Here is a 25982-nt window from a genome sequence, read left to right as displayed (position 1 = left end):
TTCACACACAAATTGCCCAAGTATGCAGAATATAAATTTGTTCCGAAGTTTGCAGGCAGGTTTGTGAAGTAAACAAGAGATGTGCTGAAAGGAAAAAGGTTGGAATCCAATTCCCTATCGGTCTTGGGCACTACATTCGTAAGACTCAGTCTGATGCCTTGAATATTGAACAGGAATAGGCCAAATATACCATCACCACATATGATCATTACAGATTTCCATTTGATAATAAAGATTTTGTCAAAAATAATATATGGTTAGGCCCTACGTTACATCATGTGCCAGATATGGAGGATTATTGGGCAGACTGTTTAGATGATTATGAAGTCAAGAAGGGAAGTTAAATGAGAATGAGTCTGAAATGATTGTTGAATATCGGTTGGGCTGGGATCTAGATGGTATAGAAGTCGATGAATCTGACTTGGTCGATCCCATTTACATTTTAACATCCAAATGCAGCCCTTAGTTCCCATTGATTGGACTTTTTTGCCAGAGCCTAAAGACCTTCAGACAAGGATTACTGTTGTCCTTAGGAGAACATAGATTTGGCTAGCCAAAAAGAAAGCTGAAACATTGAAGGTCACCCCTAAGAAAGGGCAAATGGCAGGAGGACAAACCAATCCTGGTCCTATAGGTACCTCATCCTGAACAACACTTGCCCCATCCAAGCAAACAGTTACTCCAAGTGGGAGCGGAAGTGGGGATGAACCTCTTGAGAAGAAGAAACTCCCTGAGAAAACATGTGGAAATGGCCCTCCAACAAACACTGGAGCAGGTGAAAAAGCTAAAGAAGACACAAGTAAGGAAAAAGAGAAAGAAGATGAGACAGAGAAAGGGGAGGAGAATATAGGAGAACACGAGCCAAAAGTGGAGGTAATGGAGATAGATCAAGAAAGGACTCCTCAAAAGGGTAAGGTTATTTCCTCTTTCCCTTTTGACCTGCAAAATGTTGCAAAAATCCCTCCACTTAAGAGGACACTCCAATTCACCTTCGGTTCTTTGAAGAGTGCTTTAGGTCCTCTTTCTTCTCCGTCATGGTTGGAGAACACATTGTCAAAAAAGAGGAAAGTAGAACCTATGAAATTGCAATTGATACTTTGGGACAATTGTTGCAAGCGTCTCCAAAAGCCAAGAAGTTAAAGGGAAGATGAAAATTCAGAGCATTTAGTTGTAGAGATCACCCACCCTTCAGTGCAGATGAGCCTAACCAAGCCACTGCTGTCGATTTTAACATGACTAGGATAGATCTAGGACCTTGAAACAAGGATGATGGCGTGCACAATTTTTAGGTAACTGCCACCAGATTGATGAAGAGAACAGAAAAGGATAAGTATGACAAAGAGGAATTAAAGACAACAATAAAAGTGCTTAATGATTGCTTAAAGTCATTAATGGACTCATCCACTCAGCCGGTTAGCACATTTTAAGCTCCTTTTGATCCAAGTTCTGAAGGAGGAAAGGACATGGTGAGCAAGTAATAGAATGAGAATTTCTTTGGTAGGACTACATAGGAATGGATAAAAAAGATAAAGACCAAAGGAATCCCATTCATCGGAAATATGAGGAAAGTATATGGCGATCTGGTTGTGACATGCAATGGCATTAATAATAAGATTGAAACTACCAAGCAGGATGAAACTGCATGGTGATAGACAGGGGAAGAGCTCTTAGAGATTGTTGCGACGGGAATGGACAAAGCTGTAACAGAGAATATCGTGTCTAATGCCCATGATACCCAATGTATAATCTAGAAGGAAATTGTCAAGTGGAAGGATGCTTTCCTTAAGCAAAACATCAAAGAGCAAAGCAAACTGCTCAAGGATTGCAATCGAATGATAAATGACATAGCTCAGGAATTCACGAATGTTGTGTGCCAAACTAAGAGGAAAGATAATTTGGGCAATGCAACTGTAGATGAGTTGAAAATTGATTCCCAAAATACCATAGATACTCTCTCAGATTTGAAAGCTTTCAATGAAGGAAATTTGAGCAGATTAGCAAGGAACAATTCTGCATTGTTCTGGTTTGTGAACCATGCGAAGACTTTCACTTCCAGAAATGAATCTGTTCGAGCAAATAGGGCCTTGTTGAAACTTAGGACTTTGAACGTCCTCAACCCCATACAAGAGGGGATTCCAATAATAGTACAAGTGCTAGGATTACAAATGTCGAGTGGCAGCTCAACAAAAAAGTCAGCAGGAAGATGCCAACAAGGATCACCAATGAGTGCACCTCAGCCTTAGCGTTTCCTCTCTTTTTATAAAGTTTATGTTTTATTATTTCAAATGTATTTAAAATAAAACATTATTTAATGATTCTTCAAAAAGAATCAGTTTCAAGAACTTTGGGTAGTTACATAGATAGACATTATAAATATATGATTTAGGGACTATCAAAGGGTCCAAAATTTTGATCCCCATTGCATTGTAGTGTAAGAGTGAGAATCGATCAAACTTGAAGATCACTAAAATTTTGTTGCGCTTCTGAGAAATTTCACCTTTTTTGTGCATAGAAATCAAAAGTGTGCTTATATTTTGTTTTAAGTCTGTGAGCTTAAGCATCTTGAATGTCATTTCCTTTGAGAATATTGATGCTCGTATGAGTAACTGTCATTATCATGGAAACTCAGCAAACTTTTCGTTTTAGTATTGGCATTCCAATCTATGGTTGATGTCAATGGTGATTCGTTATTTAGAAATTCAAATGGTTTGTAAACCTAAAAGTAGATATCATTAAATTGGTTACTTTTTTCCTAGGTTATCGGGTTCACCTTTGGGCCCCCGTGGTACGGGTCCTGGCTCGACCGGGTCTGTGGTACGGGTCTGGTTCGAACTGGGTTCGACTAGGGTTCAAAAAACCCAGAGTGGGTTCAACTAGGGTTGGACCCAGTCGAACTCGGGGTCGAACCCTTTTTTTGACCCCGGTGACAACAATTTTGAAAAGAGGTCGAACCAAATGCAGCCCTTAGTTCCAAGAGGTCCCAAGATGGAACGAAACCTTTTTTTTTTTGCCACATGTGAGTGCTGGTCATGATCAAGATTCAAATTACCAAACGTGGGAGATTACTAAATGTGGGAGAGACAAAAGAAACCCAATATGTGAGGTGATGGGACATTTGTTTGGATATGTGATGTTTGTAATCAAAAGTATACTAGCTGGTATAGTTGGGTGAAAGCATTTTTTTGTGCCATTCCCAAAATGGAAATTAAAGCATGTCTAGGAAAGGATGGTAAATGTGTGCCATCACATCAAATATCAAAGTATAGCAAAGAGTAGGAGGAAACATATGTAAGATTTGCCTATAGTGCAAAGCATCCTTTGGAGAGAGAAAGGGGTTTATGGAGGCCGTCCACTTCTTAGTCTCATAGTGTATTCCTTGATGTTGTAGTAGAGAGTCACCCAATTTTGGGTAGGAATGAAGAAGAGCTTGCTAATGTGAAGAGAACGAGGGAGCCATTAGAGAGGACATTTCAAAACAATGTGAGAGATTTTAGATCAAATTATTGCAAGATGGCTTTCTGCAAATGGTTTGTCCTTCATCGTTGTTTGATTCCTATATTGGAAAGCTATGTTGAGAAAGTAAACGAGGCTCCACTAGGGTCCTGTTGACGTGTATTTTGTACACAATCATACACAGAATAAAATACCAATAGGCATCTTATCCTCTCTTGAGAAAATAGTCTCTAACTGCTGAAGATTCGCGTAAAGGATCAGTTAGGTAGACTCCAAGGTTCTTTGATGTAGGGTCTCTACGTGTGGACAAGCTCCAGTGGTATGATGTGATTTGCTGGAATCACAAGGGGACTTACATGTGATGATTGAACTTCCGATCTGCTTTGCTGGACACAGGCTCTTACTAACTTAGATTAAAAAAAAAGGAAAAAAGGATAAGGGCGAAAAGAGGATCTAATCCTAATACTAAGAATGTAGGAGCAATGACTTGATTTTTGATGAAATTCTAACTAGGTCTTGTTTTGACATCAATGGAACATCTACACAAGACTAGTGCGATCTTCTATGGGAAGCTTTATGATGTTCAAATCATCACCGCAGGCATAGATACCATCCAAGTTGATGCATATCAATGAAGAGGCGACAAATTGAAATTGAGCTTAAGCTGAACGATTCCAATCGACTACACAAGGCAAGTTTGCAATCAACAAACTGCTAGTAGTATGGATGTACGAATTCCACCATCAATCAATAACATTTCCTCCATTCATCTAATCATCTACCATCTAAGATTGAAGACTCAACAAGAAACCATGCAAATTGCAAGAAAAACGACATATTTCACCATTACTTCAATGAAAATGGAGTTTGTTTACAATCAATGGCAACAATTTCTTGCCTTGTCCTCCTATTCTACTCTAATTGCTATTCTATCAACTATATTCTAACTCTTCCAACTATTTACAACTCTCTCTCATCATCTTTTACAAATGAAATGTTTGGGCTTATATAGTGCCCACAATACAATTTGATGGCTTAGATCAATTCAAGATCAATGGCCAAGATTTTACAATGAAAACCCTAATTAGGGTTTGTTACAACCATTACATAACATTTAATGTTTGACCAATGATAAAATTGTATTGCTTGGACACATGTCCCTTTTAGAAAAATTGACCAATGGATAGCCAGGGTAGGTACATCGGAGTTTGTGCCACCTTCCATGAGTTAAGTACATTGAATCTGGACATGCTGAGATGGACTTCACTGATTGGAGAAGTGATGACTAGGACGCCACCTCATTTGACACTTGTAACTTGGTAGATATTCAACTTGATGTTGTTGAGAAGCTTGCTTTAAATAATCCATCTGGAACTATTTACTTTTTCAACGAGCGCTTTGTTCTAACTCCTTGTGTCCTTGATGTGCAGGAAGATGATGTACCTCGCCTTGGAACGCTGGATTGAAAAAGGTCGCCCATGTCCTGGCTAAGACCGTCCCGGCGAAGACCGTCCTGGCGAAGACCGTCCTGGATCCGGCTTGATTTTCCTTGAAGAGACCTCCATTTGATGCCTACACAACATTTCAAAATTAGTAACATGATTTTGCAATACATAACATAAATTAGAGAGCAATTTTTTAGGAAACTTAATGATAAGTCCTTTATTAATCATTTCCTAAAAACGACTCTTGAGCTAGGAATTCAAAATTTCAAAATTTCAAAATCTAAGCTATGACGATTAACAATCAAAATCAAAACAATAAATCCATATCGCCATACCTCACTAGAGAGCTAACTCTAGAATGCAAAATGAGGAATTTGCCTAGGCAAAAATCAAAATTTGAAGCCTTTGACTTGATCTTGAAGGATAATGAACGTCCTCTTTATTAATTCGCCACCCTTGGAATCTTTGATGTGTTCTTCAATGTCCTTGGCAAGTTCGCCTAACTTGAAACTTCAAGTTCGCCTCTCCTTTGGATAGTAGTTTCGCACCACCTTTGATTGAATTCGCTCCTCTTTTGCCTTCTCCAAGTTGCATATGAGAGATGATAAATGATGATGTGAAAATGAAATAAACACCTTCCTTTATAGGCGCTCACCTTCATATTGACCTTAGGCCGACTTTTTGCAAAATATAGCAATTAAAACGATTTTTAAATAAATAATAAAGGCCGACCTCTAAAATACCAAGCGCTCCCTTTTGATTTTTATTAAATTAATAATTAATTATTAAATGCCTTTATTTTTAATTAATAAATTTCGATTTTTTACAAAGGCAAAAATAATTAATAAATACATACCATGCGCTATTTAAATGCTTTTAATTAAATATCGATTTTTTTCTAGCATTTAAATAAATTCAAAAAATGTGTTTGAGCGCCAAATTTTGAAGATGAAGGATACGTACCTCATCGCCCTGGTCCCTGACTGAGGGACAGGAGCGATCCATTACCTTGGTCATGATCCTTGCATATTTTACGTCCAAGGTCTTCATTTCTACGTTGAATTTGCCATTTTCCTTGGGATCTTCGAACTTGATTGACTTATCCTTGCGATTGAATGTCCTTTTGATTCCCTTGGACACTTGGAACGTGATCAATTTTCAAAATTTAGAGCCTTTATGCAAATTTCGCTCTGGTCCCTCCCTGAGGGACAGGAGCGAACTGGGAATCTTGGTGTAAATTCTTCAATGTTAGCAACCTTTGATACTTTGCGCTTGATTAGGACGCCTTAAAATGTCTTCACCACCTTGTATTCGAACTTGGAGTGTCTTGAACTTAAAGGAACGACATCATACTTATCATATCGCCCTGGTCCCTTGGAGAGGGACAGGAGCGATTTTGCTCTTGTGGGCCTCATTTCACTTCATCACCTTCGAAAATTATATTCAACGGATTCGCAATGCCTCCTTTCATTCATTCATGCCTTGAGATCGGTTGAAATTTGGCGAGAAAATCATCTACAACAAAAATCGCTCTGGTCCCTTCCTGAGGGACAGGAGCGAACTTAAGCATTTTGGTCCTTTGTTGACGTTTGATAATCTTCAATTTGTCTTCAACGGGTTCGATTGACCTCCTTTCTTGCCTTCGAACATAAAATTTGCTTGATCTTTGCCCAGATCGTACCTTATGAAGAATTTCGCTCTGGTCCTTCAGTGAGGGACAGGAGCGAATTTGACCCTCTAGGCAAAAACTTCATCATTTCATTGTTTTTGATCAAGTCTGGATGCTCTATCATGCTCATTTCGTCCTTCACCATGCCTATGATGTCTCGATTCGTCCAAACAAGGTCAGGAATGGCTCAACTAAGCATTTTCGCTCTGGTCCCTTGGTGAGAGACACGAGCGATTCGCCTTGGTCCCTTGGAGAGGGACAGGAGCGCTTTTCGCTCTGGACCCTTGGAGAAGGACACGAGCGAAATTTGACTTTTCGCACTCTTTATCAGGATAATTTTAATGGATAATTTTAATGGAATATAAGTGACATTTCCTTCTATGTTTCTTCTTTCTTATACTTTAAGTTATATTCCATATATACTTTCAGGATGTTTGAGAGTGGTTTCAGACCTCCAGGAGTTATATTGCAAAATCTAGTTTTTGGAGGTTTTTTCAGTTTCCAGACTTAGTCAAATTCAGGATCAGGGCATTCCAGACTTAGCCAAATTTCAGGATCAGGACCTCACTCAAGCCGGACTTGCTATCCTATGTGATCCCTTGGGCGACGCTTCAAGTTATATTCATTTGATAAAATGCACCTCTTTGGACCTTTTCACATCGTCAAGACGTTAAAATCTTGCAAGGACAAAGCAAAATTGGATTTGTAGCTCCGGTCCTTCACTGAGGGACAGGAGCGATTTTTCCCCTGGAGGCATTTCTGTGCTCATGAAAATCTTCAATTTATATTCAATGGAAAGATCTCGCCTTTCTCCATCACTTCCAATTCGTAATTCATCTTGACCCTGCAGGAATAGTAAAATATTTGAAAACGAGCTCCCGTCCTTCACTAAGGGACAGGAGCGATTTTGCTCCTACAAGCCAAAATAACATGATTTTACACATTTTAACACTTCACAAGGCGAAAACAAATCATTTGAAATGCCTAGGATCAAAAATCAAAAATGTCAAAATTTGGTCAAAAATATTCAATTGGACAAAAATTCACATTTCATCTTCAACACTTAGACAAATTTAAGCTCTGCATCAACATTCCAATTGAAAATTAGACCATTCTGGCGAATTCATTGCATTCAAAATTTGCATTCTAGAAAAGGAAAATCAAAAAGCTCCCAAAACTGACTGGATTCAAACCAAAACCCTAAAAAGCAAAGCGAAAACGAGCAAAAAACATGGGTCCCCATTTGCAATGGGGCGATGTGTGAAAACGTCACAACAGGTCCATAGACTCAAGTTATGAGAAGGTGTGCGATGCCTTACAAGTAAAGGAGGTAAAAAATATAGGCATTTCATTAGCTCCCATTAGGAATTCATGAACAAAAAAGGGTGTCCATTGTTTTCAACGGATGGAAGGATGTGAGAAATTGACCATTAATCAATGTGATTACAATGTCTCCTAAAAGAGTAATGCTTTTGAAAGTTGTGAATTGTGAAGAGCAATTGAAGGATGCACAACATATTGCCAACATCCTTATATAGTGCATTTAGGATGTGGTCCCTCAAAATGTTGTCCAAGTCATAACGGACAGCCAAAGAATTGTAGAGTGGATGGTATGTTGGTTGAGAGACGATTTTCACATACATTTTGGACACCTTATATTGCCCACTTTTTTAACCTCATGCTCCAAAAGCTGGGAGGGAAAATCAATTGGATCAAACAAGTTTATGTTGAGGGTAAAGAGATCCAAATGTTAATCACAAACTATCACATGTTATAGGCCATTTTTAGATCATTCATGCCATTTGAGCTGCTAAAGGTAATTGAAACACTACAATTTTAAAATTTTATGTTTTACTTTGGTAATTGTTAATTTATTTTTGAAAAATTAAGTATCTTATCTTCTTTGTTTTTAATTTAAAAGTTATTAATAGGTTGTTGATACTTGATTCACATTCAATACAATAGTTTTGAGATGACTTGTGAAGGTGCAAGAGCCATTGTCTAGCATGGTTATCAGCCAAAGTTTGTCCCTATGGAGCAATCCAATAGTGACAATGTGACAAATGTAAATTAGTTGATCCTAGATGACACTTGGTGTGACTGCATTGAACATTTTCTTAGTTTTATTGGGCACATCAGGAGTATGATCCATTTTGCTGATATGGATAAACCATGTTTGGGAGAGGCATAGATATTGACACAATGATTGAGAAGATGGAGTCCATCATAATGAAAAAGAGCAAGATCCTCAAGAAACTTTGTTCAAAGAGATGCAAACAATTTGTGTTGAGTGGTGGAAAAAAATGCCCACCACACTGCTTTTTATTGCTTTGAATTGAGTCCCAAATTTTGTAGTGATGAGCTTTTTTCTGCGCTTCAACATTGCCACCATACAAAGATGTAGAAGTTAGGAAAGGATATAGGAAAACACTCTCTCTTTGTTGATATTGAAATGGAGAGGTTTAGTTACACAGGAATTTGCTAAATTTGTAGCTTCTAATGGTAAAAGTGTTTCCACTCTCCATGACAAGTATAGGAAGGATGCTCATGCTTGGTGGCAGCTCAATAGACATACATCACCACACCTCCTAACTCTTGTGATCAAAATTTTATCACAAGTTTCTTATTTTTTATTGGGCTTTACAAAATTTGAATTGCCTTTCATTTGTAAAATAATAAAATTATTAGTTTCAAATTTGAAGTTTGATTTACAATTTTATAATTGTTACTCTCTTATTTTGCCTAAATAGGTTGCTAGTTCCTCTTCATTTGAGTAGAATTGGAGTACACAACTTAGTGAAACACAACCAATTGGTGTCGAGGCAAAGGAGTTAGTTTATTTGCATTCCAACTTGTGTCTTCTTGTTTACAGACATGATGAGTACAAGTGGGCACAAATGTTATGTCCCTCCCTTAAGCTAGGTTGGGCAGCATTTCTCTAAAGGTGTTTTTTAACACCAACTATTCAATACATAAAATAAAAATAAAAATGAAATAAAATAAATATAACAATAAAATAATAATAAATAAGTATTTAATAAAGTAAAATTTTAATTTTATGTTTAGGTACCACTTTTTGGGCCCAGGCATCCAGTTATTGACAGGTATAAATTCATTTTTTTGGAGCTGGATGCTGCATCTGGAGAATTTGCATGATTTTTGATTTTTCTCTTAAGCTGGTTAGTTGGGATGAAAATCCTAACTGCCAACCAAGTCAGGATGAAAACCTTGGTAGGGGATTTTGCATATTCTTCTTATTTCTTCTTGTTTGTGATCAAAATTTGCCAATTGGGCTTAGTCACTGCCAATCCGGTTGGGCACCATTGTTGGAGTGGAGAGTTGGGGCTTATTTTGCTGGTTGGCTGACTTTAGGTCACCTGCTGGGCACTTTACCAGTAGAACCAAGCAATTGGGAAGCACAAACCTGAAGAAAACCAGTCACTTGGGAGCAGTCCACATCAGTATTCCACACAAGTGAGTTCCAGACCTGTCAACTACAGCCAAGGGACTAAATTGTTAGCAGTGAGTTCATCATCCAGATTCCAGACTATTGGTGGAGTGAAAAGACTAGCTAAGATTAGTTTGACCCAGTTCTAGGTCAACTGAAGGACAAATCAGGTCCAGATCTGAGCGATTATCACTCAGATTAGGGCACAGCAGCAGTAAATTCAACCGCTGTCACAATCTGAAGCTCATTACCTACATCAGCAGGAGGGACAAGATCAGTTGGGGTGCAGTTACAGTGGCAAACTGAGTTTTGAAGTTGCTGTTTGAGCCACTGGTGACAACCCTGATAGTCTGGTAGCATTTGTACGCTATCAAAAATTTTAATTTATATATCTACTGCTATAACAGCCTTCATTCTGTGCTAGGTGACAGAATCTGTTTTAAACTCATTTCTGCACAGCTTTGTTAATATTTTGATAGCTAATAAACTTCAGAAATATTATTTTATAATCCTCTTGCATTGAGTGGAGCAATGTTTCAATACTGAAGGCTAGGAGGTGTGTTTATTAATTAGTAATGACAACTCCCAATCCAAGAAATCCTAGATCTGAGTTTGCTAGCAGCCCTAGATTATTACAACAAAGTTGTGGGATGTATATCCAAACTGAATTGACTTGGATTTTCAGCTGCTAGACAATCTTCATATTTTGTGGAATTAGATACCCAAAAGACTTTTAGTGTGGGTGTCAGTGGAGTTGCATGCGGTTCTTCTAATCTACCTGCATAATCCAATGTCAATGATGATGTTGATGTTGGTCTTTGTGATGACTCATATGATGCTGATTACTAATTGTATTTTTAATATTAAAGTTTAAACCAATGAACAATGAATATCTATCATGACATGCAAGTCTTGACAAATTTGTATTGAATTCAAAATTAGTATTGTATTTCAAATTTGTAATATTTATGGTAGTTTTGTTTAGCATGTGCATGATTTATCATATTTTGAATTTAATATTCATTTCTAGACTGCAAATATGTATATATTTATAATTTTTACATTTTTTTTTGCATGTGTGTACCCAAAAGTATCCTGCCCCCCAAAAACCATACCCACATACCCGATTCCAGCTTGGCAACTCAGTGCAGAACCATCCATTTGACCTAAAGAATCACACTACGGCATTCCCTTCCACCATGTTAACTACTTATGTAGCCTTTGACATAATTTCTTTCTGTTTCCAACTACTTGTTGGAAACAAAACCATCCCTGTGACCTAAAGAATCACACTACGGCATTCCCTTCTACCATGTTAGTTACTTATGTAGCCTTTGACACAACTTCTTTCTGTTTCCGATCACTTGTTGGACCATAAATTGTCCTCCTTTGCTTAGCTCTAGTAGTTTTTCTCTTTCCCTTTCCCCTGGGCATAGTCCTTCCACCTCCTTCAAATTGTTCTATTTCTATTTCTCAAGCTTCCTGTGGGCTTTAGACCCACCTCTACTTGTTGTCCTCAATTGAAAGCCATTCTGGCTTATCTCATTGCTTGTCCAACAGTCCAACATATTTTTGGACTTCTAAACCAACCATTTAAGCCTAAATGCAGCTTCTTTTCTCCCTTTTATTTTTTGTCTTCTCTGTTGGTTGTAATTAGGGATGGCAGATTCCAATTGCCTTAGGCAACATTGGAATCCGCCTAAGGGTCTGGTCCCTCCTCTAGCGTGTAGGGCTGTGCCCTATACTTCATGGCACATCCTTGAGAACCCGCACGCTACTCCACGCCACATGCAAAGGTCCAACCCCATAATCAATGGATTTCGGATTAAAGGAAAGCAATGTAAATTAAAGGATAAAGCTGACTCAAGTATAAGCCGACATATATGAACAATGCACCATATAAATAAAGATGCTTCCCACCTCAATCACATACATTGATTATTCATTTGATCCTATGCGAAATATATGTCTGCCATTTGCGAGTTAAGGAGGAATAAATATATGTCTGCCATTGCGAGTTAAGGAGGAATAAATATATGTCTACCATTGCGAGCTAAAGGAAGTATATCAGATCTGCCATCACAGCGAAATACCTCAGTTACATCAGCGAACTACTTCTGCCAATTAAAGTGTGAAATTCATTCTTGTGAAGAGCGAACTGGAGTTGAAGGAGAGCAAACTGAAGTTGCAGTCAATCAAAGAACAGACTTCATACATTACCAACCTAGGGTTTGGACCTGATTACTGTTGGAAGGGTTAAAGGTGCAGATGTGACTACTTGATGCTTGTGAAAGTGCAGTCTTGTGGAAGACATTATCAAACACCTTCAAGTACTTGAGATAAGTGTTGTAACCTTCATATGAACATAATTCATAATCAGATCTGAGGATCTTTTGGTTTGGTTTTTCCTCCTAGGAGGTTTTCCCAGGGTAACCTTGTCTTGTGCTTATTTTGTTCCTTTCTTCGTTATGCTTAAATCTGGAAAATTACAAACTAATTTAATTAGTAATTAAATTCTGATTTTCTGAGTTTAGATTAATCTGAAAGTGCTAAAATCAACATTCTCCTCTATGTTTTGGGCATCAAGTTGATTACCCATTCTTCTCATGGCTGCCTATAAGATACTATTTTTTACGCTCTCTTGTGCTGGCCTTACTGTAGCATCAAGCTTCATTGTAGCTTTTGTGAAAGATTTAGGTTCACTTGTAAAAATACTTCATTCATTAACTGAGGAAAAAGTTACAATATATGGAGGTTACAAAAATATTGTAGACATTAATTATAACACCTACATCTATCTACCTGATACTGTAGATGCATTAATTATGGTATTGACCAATAAAGAATTATTATTCTAACATCCCCCCTTAATGGCCAATCTATCAAAAACACCAAGTTGCCCCTTGAATTTTACAAACTTATCCGGGCTTAGAGACTTGGTGAGAATATCGACAGTCTGATCCGCTGTCGGAACATACTGCAACTGATTTGATCCGTCTTCTACCAGCTTGAGGATGTAATGCCAATGAAGCTCGACATGCTTGGTATGTTCATGGAAGACTGTATTTTTGGCCAGTTTGAGCACCCCTTGATTATCAGTATACAAGGGAGAAGGACTTGCTTGCGACATCTGCATGTCAAAAAGCATCCTTCGGAGCCAAACTACCTCACACGCGGCCTTGACTGTTCCCCGCTATTCGGCTTCGGTCGAGGAAAGAGCCACGCCCTGTTGCTTCTTGCTGCTCCAAGTGACGGCACCAGTGCCCAATCTGAATACGTACCCAGAAGTGGATTTTCGGTCATCCATTGATCCTGCCCAATCTGAGTCAGTATAACCAATCAGCTTTGGATCGGTGCACCTGCTATACAAAATGCCATAGTCGGAAATGCCTTTCCAATATCGTAGTACTCGCTTCGCTGCAATCCAATGATTAGCTTTGGGGACTGTCATGAAGCGAGAGATGTAGCTGACAACAAAACAAATGTTAGGTCTAGTGGTAGTGAGGTAGATCAGTCTGCCTACTAGTTGCTTGAATTTGGTTTCATCTATTGTAGGTGAATCAAAGTTGGCTGATAACTTCAGCCCTTTCTCTATAGGTGTGGAAGCAAGTTTACAATTTTGCATTCAAAACTTGTCAAGCAAATTGCGGGCATACTTGGACTGTGAAATAAAGATACTATCACCAGTTTGCCACACTTCGACACCTAAGCAATAATGGAGAAGCCCCAAATCTGTCATGTCAAAAGCATGGCACAAGTCCTGTTTGATGGCTGTAATCAAATGTGCTAAATTGCCAGTAATGATCAAGTCATCCATGTAGACAACAAGAAAAAGGATATCATCGCCAGAGAGTTTGACATACAAATTAGTGTCAGAGGGATTGCACTGAAAACCATGTTCAACCAAATACTGATCAATCTTGAAGTACCAAGCCCGAGGGGCTTGCTTCAGGCCATAGAGGGCTTTTACCAATCTGCAAACTTGATGCTCCTTACCAGGAGCCTTGAAGCCAGGAGGTTGAGTCATATAAACTTCTTGTAACTCATCGTTGAGGAATGCACTCTTAACATCCATCTAGTGAAGTTTCCATCCAAACTGAGTTGCAATGGCGAAAAGAAGACAAATTGTGCTCATCTTGGCAGTAGGAGCAAGAGTCTCCTCGTAGTCAATGCCCTCCCGCTGTGTAAAACCTTGAGCAACCAATCTGGCCTTGTACTTATCCAAGGTACCATGTGCATGATACTTGACTTTGTAAACCCATTTACAACTGATAGGTTTCTTCCCAGGAGGCAAATCATAAAGAACCCAAGTGTTATTCCTCAGAAGACTATGGTATTTTGTCTCCATAGACTTTTCCCACTCAGGAATGCCTTTAGCCTCGGAATATGTCTGGGGTTCGTGGATGCTGTGGATGTTGGCCATAAGTGCAAAGTTGACTGTATTTTGCTGCTTTTTCTTGCGGCGAACTGATCTATCCTCAAGAAGCTCATCATCACAAAGATCTCCTATTGACTTGGCCGACCATTTAGGCTTGAGGGTAGAAGTACCAACATTTGGCATTGGAGAAACAACATCCCCTGGGGTTTCCATAACAAAGTCATTTGGATGCGAATCCTATGAAAAATCAGGTGGTGTTGGATCAGTAGATTCCTCATCTTCAGAGTCAGAATGCTCTGAAGCCCTCCCATCATGGGAACCAAGAGGAAGATGAACACCAACATCAAAAGTCTTCATAGACGGAGTCGCAGGACTAGAAGGCATAAATGGACCAGTAGTCACATCAACCACAACATCACGATCCGAAAATGAGACGATCTGTCTCCACATCAATCAACCTGTAGGCCTTGTGGTTGTCGTTGTAACCAGTAAACATAAGTGTTTGGCTCTTTGAATCCAACTTAGCACGTTGGGTGTCTGGAATCCATACATGAGCTGTAGAACCGAAGACTTTCAAATGGCCCACTCTAGGCTTGCGTCCTGACCAGGCTTCTTCAGGAGTCATCTTCTTAACTGCATGTGTAGGTGACCGATTCAGGAGATAGACTGCAGTGTAAACTGCTTCAGCCTAGTATTTCTTAGGAACATTTCTATGTTTTTATCGTAGAATGAGCCATTTTAGTAGTGGTGCGATTCCTACGTTCAACGACACCATTCTATTGAGGAGTGTATGGTGTGGTGAGTTGGCGTTTAATGCCATGTGTAGCACAAAATGTAGAGAAGTCATTGGAACAAAACTCCCCTCCATTATCTGACCTTAGAGTGACAATCTAAGAACCAAATTCTTTCTCAACTAAGGCCTTAAGCTGCTGAAATGTACTGAACACATTTGATTTATTTTTCAGAAAATACACCCACATTTTACAACTGAAATCGTCAACAAATAACAAGAAGTACCTGCAACTAGTAACAAAAGGTGTATTCATTGGCCCACATACATCAGTGTGAACCAACTAAAGGACCTTGGAGGCTCGCCAAGAATCACCATCCGAGAATGGTGTCCGATGCTGCTTCCCAGCTTGACAGGCTGCACAAACTCCATGATTTTGAGGTTGGATCTCAAGTAGACCAGCAACCAACCCCTCTCGATATAACTGAGAGAGATAGTGCACGTTTGAGTGCCCATAACGCTAATGCCAAAGTGTTTTGATGGATGTACTCTAAGCAACCAGAGCGTGCTCCTAAGAATCGTCGGAATCAACAAGCCTATACAAACCATGATCCTCAAGTCCCATAGCGATGGTAGTACGAGTCTCCCTATCAACAATGCTGCAAATGGACGAACTGAAGACCTCATCTAATTGAGGAGAATGCCTCATGATCTGACTGACAGAGAGGAGATTATGTTCCATGCTTGGAACATAGTAGACATAAAAAAGTTAGATTTCTACCTCCTGAGTGAATCTGGACAATGCCCTTACCAGCAACTATGTACTCTTCTCCTCCGAAGATTATTGAATCCGAGAATGGTTCAAATTTCTTGAACCAATCCCGACGATGAGTAAAATGCCGCGAAGCCCCTAAATCAATATACCAAGTAGAAGAGTGTACTGGATCTGCTGTTCTCTTGGCCATAAAAGCATAGAAAGTAGATTCTTTCTGCTCAGAGTGTTTGGTGACATTTGCTTTTTGTTGAGACCCTCCCTGCTTCTTTTGTTTAGAAGCCAATCGAATTCGACACTTGGCCTTCATGTGACCAAACTTATGACAACAATTGCACCGAACGTTCTTCTTCTTCTTGCTGTCCTGAGAAGAACCAGAGCCTTTTGGCTAAGAAGATTGAGCCTTCCCTTTTTTCTTAGCAGAAGATTTGGCAGAGAATGCTTGCTCGGTGGAGGTGGAACTAGTATGGCTTCCAAACTGCTGGCGCCACCGATCTTGCTGTAAAAGCTTGTTACAAAGATTGGAAAACTTCAAATCGACGTTAGTGGAAGTGATATTCAGAGTGATGATGACCATGTCCTCTTCCTCCATTGTGCGACCAATCGCCTCAAGTTGGTCATGGATATCCTTGATCTTGGTCAAGTGATCTTGCAAAGGTGTCCTCTCGTCCATCATAATCGAAAAAAGCATATTATTCAGAAAGAATGCTTTGCTCTTGTCAGAGGTTTCATGGAGACTCTTCAAATGATCCCATATCTCCTTCGTAGTTTTGCCGGACAGTACTTGAGGTAGCTGCTCATCAGTGACAGAGAGTTTAGTGAGCATAACTGCTTCCCGATTGCGCTCATCCCATTTGTCCTGATCTTTTTCGGCAGTGGTTGGATGTTGAGATGTGCCCAGAACAATTGCATCAAGACAACAATACTCAAAAATTGTTAACATTCACTGCTTCCAAGTGTTGTAGTTGTGGTTGTTGAACTTCTGGCTGCTTTTGAGCATAATGTTTGTCAGAGATGCCATCACGTACCCTGAGGTCGAACTGGTGAAGGCACGAGTTCAGCAGATGAAAACAAGTTTTGCAAGTTGGGTTTTGAGGCAAAAGGTGAAACCTAACATGGTTTTTGAGGCAAAAAGTTCTCAAAAATTCCACAAGGAATTTGTAATCAGGATAATTTTTTGACTGAAGGGTCAAATCCGCGGGTTCAAAAACCAAGGCACGGAAAACAATGCATCCAGAAAAATCCGAAGGCAACCCATATCAGATCTCGAAAAACCCACAAGGATTCTGCAATTGAAAAAAATTTCAACTTGAAATGAAGGGTGGAAACCCTAGCCGAAAATGCAGAACTTGTGAAATTTTTTTGCAGACCCAAGAAATGAAACCCTAGAAGCTGGATTTTGTAGAGAAACCCTAGTCACGTATAGATAAAATCATGTTTGCAGAAAAAAATTTGCGGGTCGCAAAGATCAGAAAACCCAGAAGCTGGCGTGATTAAAAATCATGGGCCTCACAAAAAGCTCGACGTTTGATCTTTGCGCGACTGCAAACATGCGAAAAATCGCGGCAGAAAATAGCTCAAAAAATCGCGACAAAGTGAAAATCGTGAGGAGAAATTCGCAGCTCCCAAAAAACACAAAAAAATTGCGATTTCCAAAAAAAATGCGTCGACAAAGAGCAAAAATCGCAATTTTTCAATCACGAAAATTGCCAAAAAACCTCCTTTTTTTTCTCAGCAAAAAACCCCACGAATTTGTAGAATAGGGTTTCAATTTTTCATGAGAAAGACTCGCGAAAATCAGAAAACAGGAAACCCTCGATTTTTTTCCTTTAAAATTTTTTTTTCGCAATTTTAGTGGTAGATTGACGCAAAATCCCTAGGCTCTGATACCATGTGAAAGATTTAGATTCACTGGTAAAAATACTTCATTCATTAACTGAGGAAAAAGTTACAATATATGGAGGTTACAAATATACTGTAGACATTAATTATAACACCTACATCTATCTACCTGATACTGTAGACACATTAATTATGGTATTGACCATTAACATTATAAAGAATTATTATTCTAACAGCTTCACCATTTCTAAGAGCTTTTCAAATTTCTTTTAACTCTACTTCTCCAGCCATTATAAGCTCTTCAAATAGTTCATTCTTGAAGGCTCCCTCTTTTGCCTTATTGATCTCTATTGCACCTGATAAACTTTAAAGTTAAAGGAACAAAGAATTCCTGTAGATGCTTCTCTTCTCTCTACGTTATGCCTCCTTTTCAGCTTGTATCTTTCCTATGGCATGTTGCCTTATTTCAGACTATTAAGAGACCATTTTCCTTTCCATCTATTTTTGCTGGCATGTTAGTTTCTGGCATTCTCACAATATTATGCCCTTCACATTCATAATTCACAATGCCATCCTTCTTTATGGAACTTTTTCATCTCCACCATTACTAGCTTGATTTCCACTAATTGTTGGCTCTTCATAGCCATTTTCATTCATACTATTTGTCTATCAAGGAAGTCTCTTCGTTCTCCTTCCTTGCTGCTGCTTCATCTCTAATGCAGACTGCTTTCAGAGCTGCAATATCTTGGGAAACTTTTATTGATAGGCTGCATCCTTTTGTTCAGTCTTCTAAATCTTTTCATCTTCCATGATAATCATCAATACTTTTTCTTTTTTCAGGGGAACACTGCTCAACATCTTTATCCCACTCATCCTCTTTATTTACGTCAAATTCTGTTTGGGGTAATGCAGATTTATCCTATTAGAAACAAAGTTCCAAGTATCAACTATTTTCTACCTTTCAAACTCTTTGCAGAGCATATATAAGGGCCTTCCATCCACTGATAATTTTACCAACTCTTCAGGGGAGTTCGTCTTTCTCTGTTATAGCAGTTCTATCCTTTGGCTAATCATAGACTTGGTCTATTCTCTCTATAACAGCTCTTTCTCAGAAGGCAAGTATTTATTCTCACCAATCTCTTTCATCATCTCACTACCCTTGAATGCCTTTGCTTTAAGTCTTCTTTTCTTTTCTTTTTTTTTATCTTTACCATTATTTTTGGTTTTCTTCTTTAATTTTTTATTGCATGACTTGTATTGCTCCAACATCCACCATAATTCCTCCAATTGAAACTTCCAATTTTTGCAACCTTTGTTACTTAACTTTTGTCTGCTTCTGCCTCTTCCTTTGTCTTAGTTTGTGTTCCAACTTGGTTATCCTCTGTGTCATATTATGTAACAACTCCACTTCTACATCCATAGCCATTGTCATAACTCTCCTCTCAGTTATTCAATGCCCTCCTTAATAATAGCTAAGGTTGTCCCAAAGTTCTCTACTCCTAGTATCCTTGGATGCTCTGATATCAACTAGTACAGCCCAAAACCTACTACTATGTCAACTGCAGCACTCTCTTATATCAACCCAGTTTAAAACATGTAGTAAAGAATTAACAGTTGTTATGTTCTAAAGATAAAGTATACAGTTAACAGAAATTTGCCAAGAGCAGCCTAGTGAACAGCAGTGGTTAGGAGTCTGTAGAATACACAATTAAAGTCTATGTCTTTTATTCATCCATCTCTCTAAATATATGTTAGCTCCCTTAAAGACTAGCAGTCCCTTTATCAAACAAAGACAACTTCCTCTCAATTATGTCTACTTAGAACACCAAAACAGGGCTGTTGCAAAAGTTTCTGTTTTAAGAACAAATTCCTGAAACTGCTCAACCATTTGGTTGACAGATGTCTATCAATTATTCTCTCTATTAGTTTCCATCTCCATTCTTCACCACTGTGAGCATTGCCTTACAGTTACACAATGAATGCCTAGTGGTGCTCTCAAGTTTCACCTGTTTCCAAGCTCCAAGAGGTTGTTTCATGTCGAAAGAAGATTAACTTAATATTTAGCAACATTTGTTTCTATAAGAATTGTATTTGACATCTAGAAATGTCAATGTGTGAATTCCAATGTAAATTCCAATCCGAATGCTTGACCATTGCGAGTATTATCTTAAGCAATGAATGCCAAGTGTAATACTCAAGATGATGAGAGATGGGTCCATGTGTGAACTGTCTTATGGAAAAAGATGTTTAACTAAATATTTAATGATATTTGTTTCCATATGAATTGTACTTGACATCCAGAATCAGGCTTTGTAAATTTTGATTGCTTAATAGCACAACTCATGTTAAATATGTTCTTGAATATTTCATATGCAGACCCCTCATTTCTTGCAATAGTATAGTTAGGGTGCTTACGCTGGTTTTGAAGAACTATTTGGCCTGAATGTTGTCTTGATAAAGTTTTCATCTTGTGTAATGTACCCTATTTATAGGCTGCCAATTCCCGAAGGTAAACATACATTACAGTAATTATGAATTAATGACGAGGGTTGCTCATAGTTCAGTTAGGCATTGTCCTTATTCAGGCCTAATCTTGATCCCCTTATAATTTCTAATCCTGGATTGGAGACTTGCTTGTCTAAGGTGCGATGATACCATCTCCCTAATGCAGCCCAGATTACTGGAACCTCAGTCCATTCGCCCTTGGGGCCTGCAGCCCAGATTTCAGGATCACGAGTTCTTTCACCCTTGGGGCTCACTATCATGAGTTGGTTTTACTCTGCCTCTCCCTAACAGCATCACACCACTCCTCAGGAAAAAGGAATTAGAACTGTCTAAGAGCTTGGGACTGTAAATATGTCAATATCTTGTTGTACTATGAATGTATATGAAATTGAGTATGACTGTCATACACATTGCAGTCTTTATTAATATTACTATTAAATTCTGCATAAGAACATTATCAGGCTTCATATATCAAGCATACATATTAAGCACATCCCCATGCATACCACCAAGAACAAGGATGTTACTGCCTGTAACTTAATAATAGTTCTGATCTGATTTGATCCATGGTGATGTCACTGGATGCTTTTGATTCCCTTCCTTTATATCTCACAATGTGAGAGAGAGGTCACACCTCTTCATCATGTATGCCCTTTGGCAAGAGACACCCTTTCACCATTACAACCCTTTGAAAGAGTGCAACTCTTCATTATTTCTGCCCTTTGAAAGGGACACAACCTTTCACAATCAGATCTGCACTTCTGAATTCCAAATCATCGCCCCTTCAAACGAGTTCTCTTCTCCCTTTTATACCTCATATTGGGGGAGTCACAACTTATCATTTCATGCCTTTTGACCATTCATTAACTTAAATCAAATTTTAATTATATTTTAATTTTAATTTTTTTTTGTTCTTTTTTATCTTAATTTTATTATTATTTATTAAAAAATTATATTTCGAAGTGGGGACATTACATCTTGCCAAAATCATTTCTTGCAAGTTGTGGAATTAGGTTAGCATGTTTTGAAATGGCTGGTCTAGAAGCTTTGTACAAATAAATTAGTAAATTACATGATAGGATTCTTATCGCTTGTAGCTACTCATAGAAGGCTTAATGCAATGGAATTTTTCTTGCAGATGTGATTTTACTGTAACAGCAGATTTAGTATGTTTATTGTTTCCAAAAGGTGTCTTGATCTTTTTTTGGGCAGGCTTTTTATAGAATCTAGACCAGTGTAATGCAATCCATAGTTGAAAACTTGGGCTTGACAATAACTAACTTGGCTGACCCATTTTTTTTTTAACAATCAGACTGGGCAAAAACTTGGACAATAACTTGGCAAATTTTCCAAACATTAAAAAAGTTAAAAACATATAAATTTTTTAAAATATTCATCAAAAACATGCATATTACTGAACTTACATATTTAGGGAATTCCTTCATATAGAGATCAAAATTAGAGTTAAGTACACACCATAAATGAAAATTTGAGTTCAATACATATCAAATTGTTACACTACTGTGAATTTTCAAAAGAGAAAAAGAAGAAGCTTTTTTAGAGGGCTGAGCTAGCTGTAGGAGGGCAGAATTATGGCCAACCTGATCAGGTTATGAGCAAAAGTGCTATATATAGAAGCTGAACTGACTGTTATTTCACATCAATTTATCCTTTACAACAGTTAACAGCAGAATAAAAGCAGTTACAGCAGCAACTAGCAGAACAAAGGCAGTTGTTTCAGTCTTCCAAATGCATAAAGAGGCATATTCTGTACCAGAACAGCAGGAGTAGCATTCGAAGAGGGGCTTTTGACAAGGAATAACAGAAATTTAAAATGATGGGATGGCAGAAATAAGCACCTGTAACAGTCAGATCAGAGTTTTATGAGTAGCACTCGGTAATTGATGAGTTACACAAGAGTCAAACAGAGTCTCCAAGTAGTAGTGAGTTTTGTGAGTAATTGGTGGGTTTTTTTAACTATGATACAATCATCCCACAATTCAAAAACAACCTCCGCCACCCCCCCCCCCCCCAACCCCGGTCCTCTCTCTCTCTCTCTATATATATATACACACGTGTGGCCTTGAACAATGTTATTCTTTAAAAAATATTTTAATATTAGCTGTAGGTAACATCCAACCAGTGACAGGTGATTGCATGCACTTTATCTTAATTGTGTCTAAGCTCATTGGTTTAGATGTGCTTGATTTTTCTAGCAGAGAATACTAGCTGTTTCTGCATTGGTGCTCAGTTGAAAACTTAAAACATTGGTTTGAATTTTAGGTTGCCTTTGAAGTTGAATGGCTCAAAAAAGAGCCCACCAAGGATCAAGTCTTGTTGAATGCAAAACCTTGTGACACTCTAAAGGGATGAGGTTGGAATTGGGCCCCAAATGTCTTTTGATAGAATGGACACTCTCTAGTCCTTGGTGCTAAGCTGAAAGAGGTCAATTATTCACACACCTATGATTCATGCTCCAAATACTGGTGGGTTGCTAGAATGATTTCCGATGTTATCTTCACAACAGAGAAAAAAAAAAGCATTGGTTTGGGCTTATTTCAAATGCAATATCATTTATTACATTATAAAGTTGCGCATTGCCTACTTCATAATCTCCACCTTATGCATTTGCACTCATTTTAGTGCGCATCCTTGTAGACATGTCTATGGTTCCTTTTGCCTATTTCTTGGCCTACATTTGTCACAATCCTATGTCTTATCAAACCCCTAAAATCTATCCTTGAAATTTCAGATTTTACTCCTATTCCTCTCATACACTCTCTAAGATTCCCATTCCAAATCCTGTACACCAAACCTTCCATTGTTGCACTTGCCCAGATATCCTCTTCAAAAGCCCTGTTGTAGATTCAGTCCTTCTTAATCTTTTTACTAACATATTTGTGATATTGCACAAGCACACCACCAAAGCAATATATCTCCTTTGGTAATTGTAACATCTTACACACACCACAAACACCTCACATAGTAAGTACACATTCAAATCCTTATCAAGGCTATGGTTGAGGTTGAAACATACCACCTAGGGGATTGACTGATGCAGTCTCCTAAATAGCCAAACCTCAAATTTTCTCCCCTTCAGATATTTGGACATTCAAGAATCAAAATAAGGTTTTTTGAGAAGTTTCTAGAGGTGTTATAGGTGAAATAGGGATCTAGATATAGAGGACAACATTTGCAGAAAGTTTCAAGGCTTTGGGATACATAGACACCAGTTCCAGACTGCAAAAGTGACATAAACCAATGTCATACTGAAAAGCATCTGAGACTAGCGCTCAGATAGTGTCTGTTACTTACAGGTGCTCCCATCTTCAGATCTTGTCTCCTGAAGAGGTGTCTAGGCCAAATACTGGGTTCTTATTGATGCTAAAAAGCTGAAACTTTCAAAGAACCATTTAGCCCACCCCCCTCTCCAAAATTATCACCATCATCAGATTTACATCAAAAATGTTTTTCTCACCCTTTTTCTCAGTTTTTATTTCCCAGGTCTTGCTGCAGATTCATTCATATAATCATATTTTATTTTTATTCGCGCTAAAAAACCAGATGAAAACCTTGGCGCATCCTGTCTCATGGCCAAAAAAATAGAAGTTGCGAATCAAATTTGTAATTCCTGATGAGTTTTTCTCAAGAAATAGGGTTTAACCCACGAGATTTCGCGAGTATTTCCTCACAACATTATTTACTTCTAGATTCTATTTCTCAGCTTTTGCATTTAGTCTATTTTGGGTACAAAAATCTGATAGTTGATAGTTTACTGTTGTATTTACTCTTACATTTTTGTTTATGATTATATTTCAATTAATACAAAGAAGGTGATATTTATAATTTATCTGGGTTTAGTTAACTTCATTTATAAAACACCAAACTTAAATGACCAAGCGTTTACCAATTTTAATGTTTCATTCAATATCATATGACCAATTAATTGTTTTTAGTATATTACCTTATAACATCATATTTGGAGTATAATCTGTTGGAATCCTTGGGCAGTGGCATGCTTGTACAGGATCCATCGAAAGGAAGTAATGACGTTGATAGCATTTTTGATGGGGCTAGAAGGGTTGGAGCTACAGAAGTGCCTCCTGATCAACTTCGACCATCATCGAGCTCAAGAGTCTTCAGCGGTGTTGGGAGGTTGCTTTCAGGAGAGACTGTCCCAAGTGCTCCCAGACCACCAGAGCCTATTGTACACAACATTACTTTTTGGAGGAATGGATTTACTGTTGGTGATGGTCCTTTGCGGAGGCTTGATGACCCTGAGAATGGACCATTCCTGGAGGTATGCACTGATTCATATAATGGAAAATAAACTTCCTATTAAATAGCCCAATATTAATTAATAACACTTAAGGTATCTGTAATGATAACGTTTTGGCTATATTGAAACCATTCTCAATGTGATTGAAAAACTTGAGTTTAAAATGAAAACTGTTTCTTAACAGGCCTGAAAATATTTCCCTGCAGAGTATTAAGAAATCTGAATGTCCTAAGGAGTTGGAGCCAGCAGATAGGAGGGTTCCTGTACATGTGAATCTGATAAGGAGAGAAGGAGACTGTCCTGTATGTTTTACTTACCTGGAATTTTCCAAACACATGCTATTTTTTTCAAGATTGAAATTTGGGGTTGATATTTTATTGCTCACTGATTTTATCTTGCATGGCTTTTTGATTTCAATTCTTTACTTGCATGAATATCAATGCTTCGTGTTTTTAAAGATGGTTGTAAAGGACCTTGTGGTCTTTGTTCCCTGTAATATTTGTCATTCTTTAGGTCCTTATCTTGCTTCATATGCATCAGACGAGGTTTTTTTTTTCATTAATGTCATATAACAAAAAAGAGGCATGCAGGTTCAAGAACAAGCTTATACACCTTTTCAAGGTGTCGGCAGGACATTGGGTGCTTCCAGCTCACCAGTCCCTGCACCCAGTATACCTTCAAGATCACAGCCAGATAGCAGTCAGCCATTGCGTGGTCTTACAGTAGATGATTCTAAGCCATCCACATCTATTCAGCTTCGCTTGTCTGATGGGACACGCATGGTAGCTCGCTTCAATTACCATCACACAATTGCTGATATTCGGGCATTTATTGATGCTGCAAGGCCAGGAGGTAGCTCAACTTATCAACTCCAAGCGATGGGTTTTCCTCCAAAGCCATTGAATGATCCAATGCAGACAATAGAACAAGCAGGGTTAATCAATTCAGTTGTGCTGCAAAAACTTTAGCTTTATTGACAGGCTAATGATGACACATCACTTATATGTTTTTAGGAAACCTGGAGTAAGAATGGGACAATGGTTTAGTAGGCCATGGTTATTGAATCCTTTAAATAGTAAGAGTTATTGTAAATGTTGGTGAAATATTTTTATGCTGATATGTACACCAATTTTGTCATTTTCAAATTTTAAGACGGTTGAACTGATTTCTTCTTTTATTATATTTAATACTCAACTTCAATACCCCCTGTGGCAATGCCTACTACTAAGAGGTTTTAAACCATGGAAGATATAATTTTCTATACGGATATAGCCCAACAATAAAATAATCTCTTATTCAGTTGTAAGCTGTATTCTAAGGTATATAATGTTTTTAGATTCTTTCAGATTTGTATTTGTAGAATTTGTATGTTAGTCATTGCTGTGTTATGCATCATATTTGCTGTAATACATTTTTCACCCATTACCATATTCATTCAACTTGTAAGAGACGAGATAGCTA

General features: G+C 38.2%; 1 protein-coding gene across 1 annotated transcript in view; it reads left to right on the top strand.

Annotated features, from left to right (window-relative positions):
* The window catches only part of LOC131077318 (plant UBX domain-containing protein 4), a 31241-nt gene extending 5518 nt beyond the window's left edge, over nucleotides 1-25723 (top strand). The window contains exons 2-4 of the mRNA XM_058014788.2: nucleotides 24254-24542; nucleotides 24728-24823; nucleotides 25112-25723. Coding sequence (XP_057870771.1) covers nucleotides 24254-24542; nucleotides 24728-24823; nucleotides 25112-25489 — 763 coding nt within the window. The 3' untranslated portion in view covers nucleotides 25490-25723. The remainder of the gene's footprint in view (nucleotides 1-24253; nucleotides 24543-24727; nucleotides 24824-25111) is intronic.
* Nucleotides 25724-25982: the final 259 nt, after the last annotated feature.

This window comes from Cryptomeria japonica, chromosome 6 (genome assembly GCF_030272615.1).
Source record: "Cryptomeria japonica chromosome 6, Sugi_1.0, whole genome shotgun sequence".
Taxonomy (NCBI): domain Eukaryota; kingdom Viridiplantae; phylum Streptophyta; class Pinopsida; order Cupressales; family Cupressaceae; genus Cryptomeria; species Cryptomeria japonica.
This window is presented reverse-complemented; position numbering and strand designations above follow the sequence as displayed.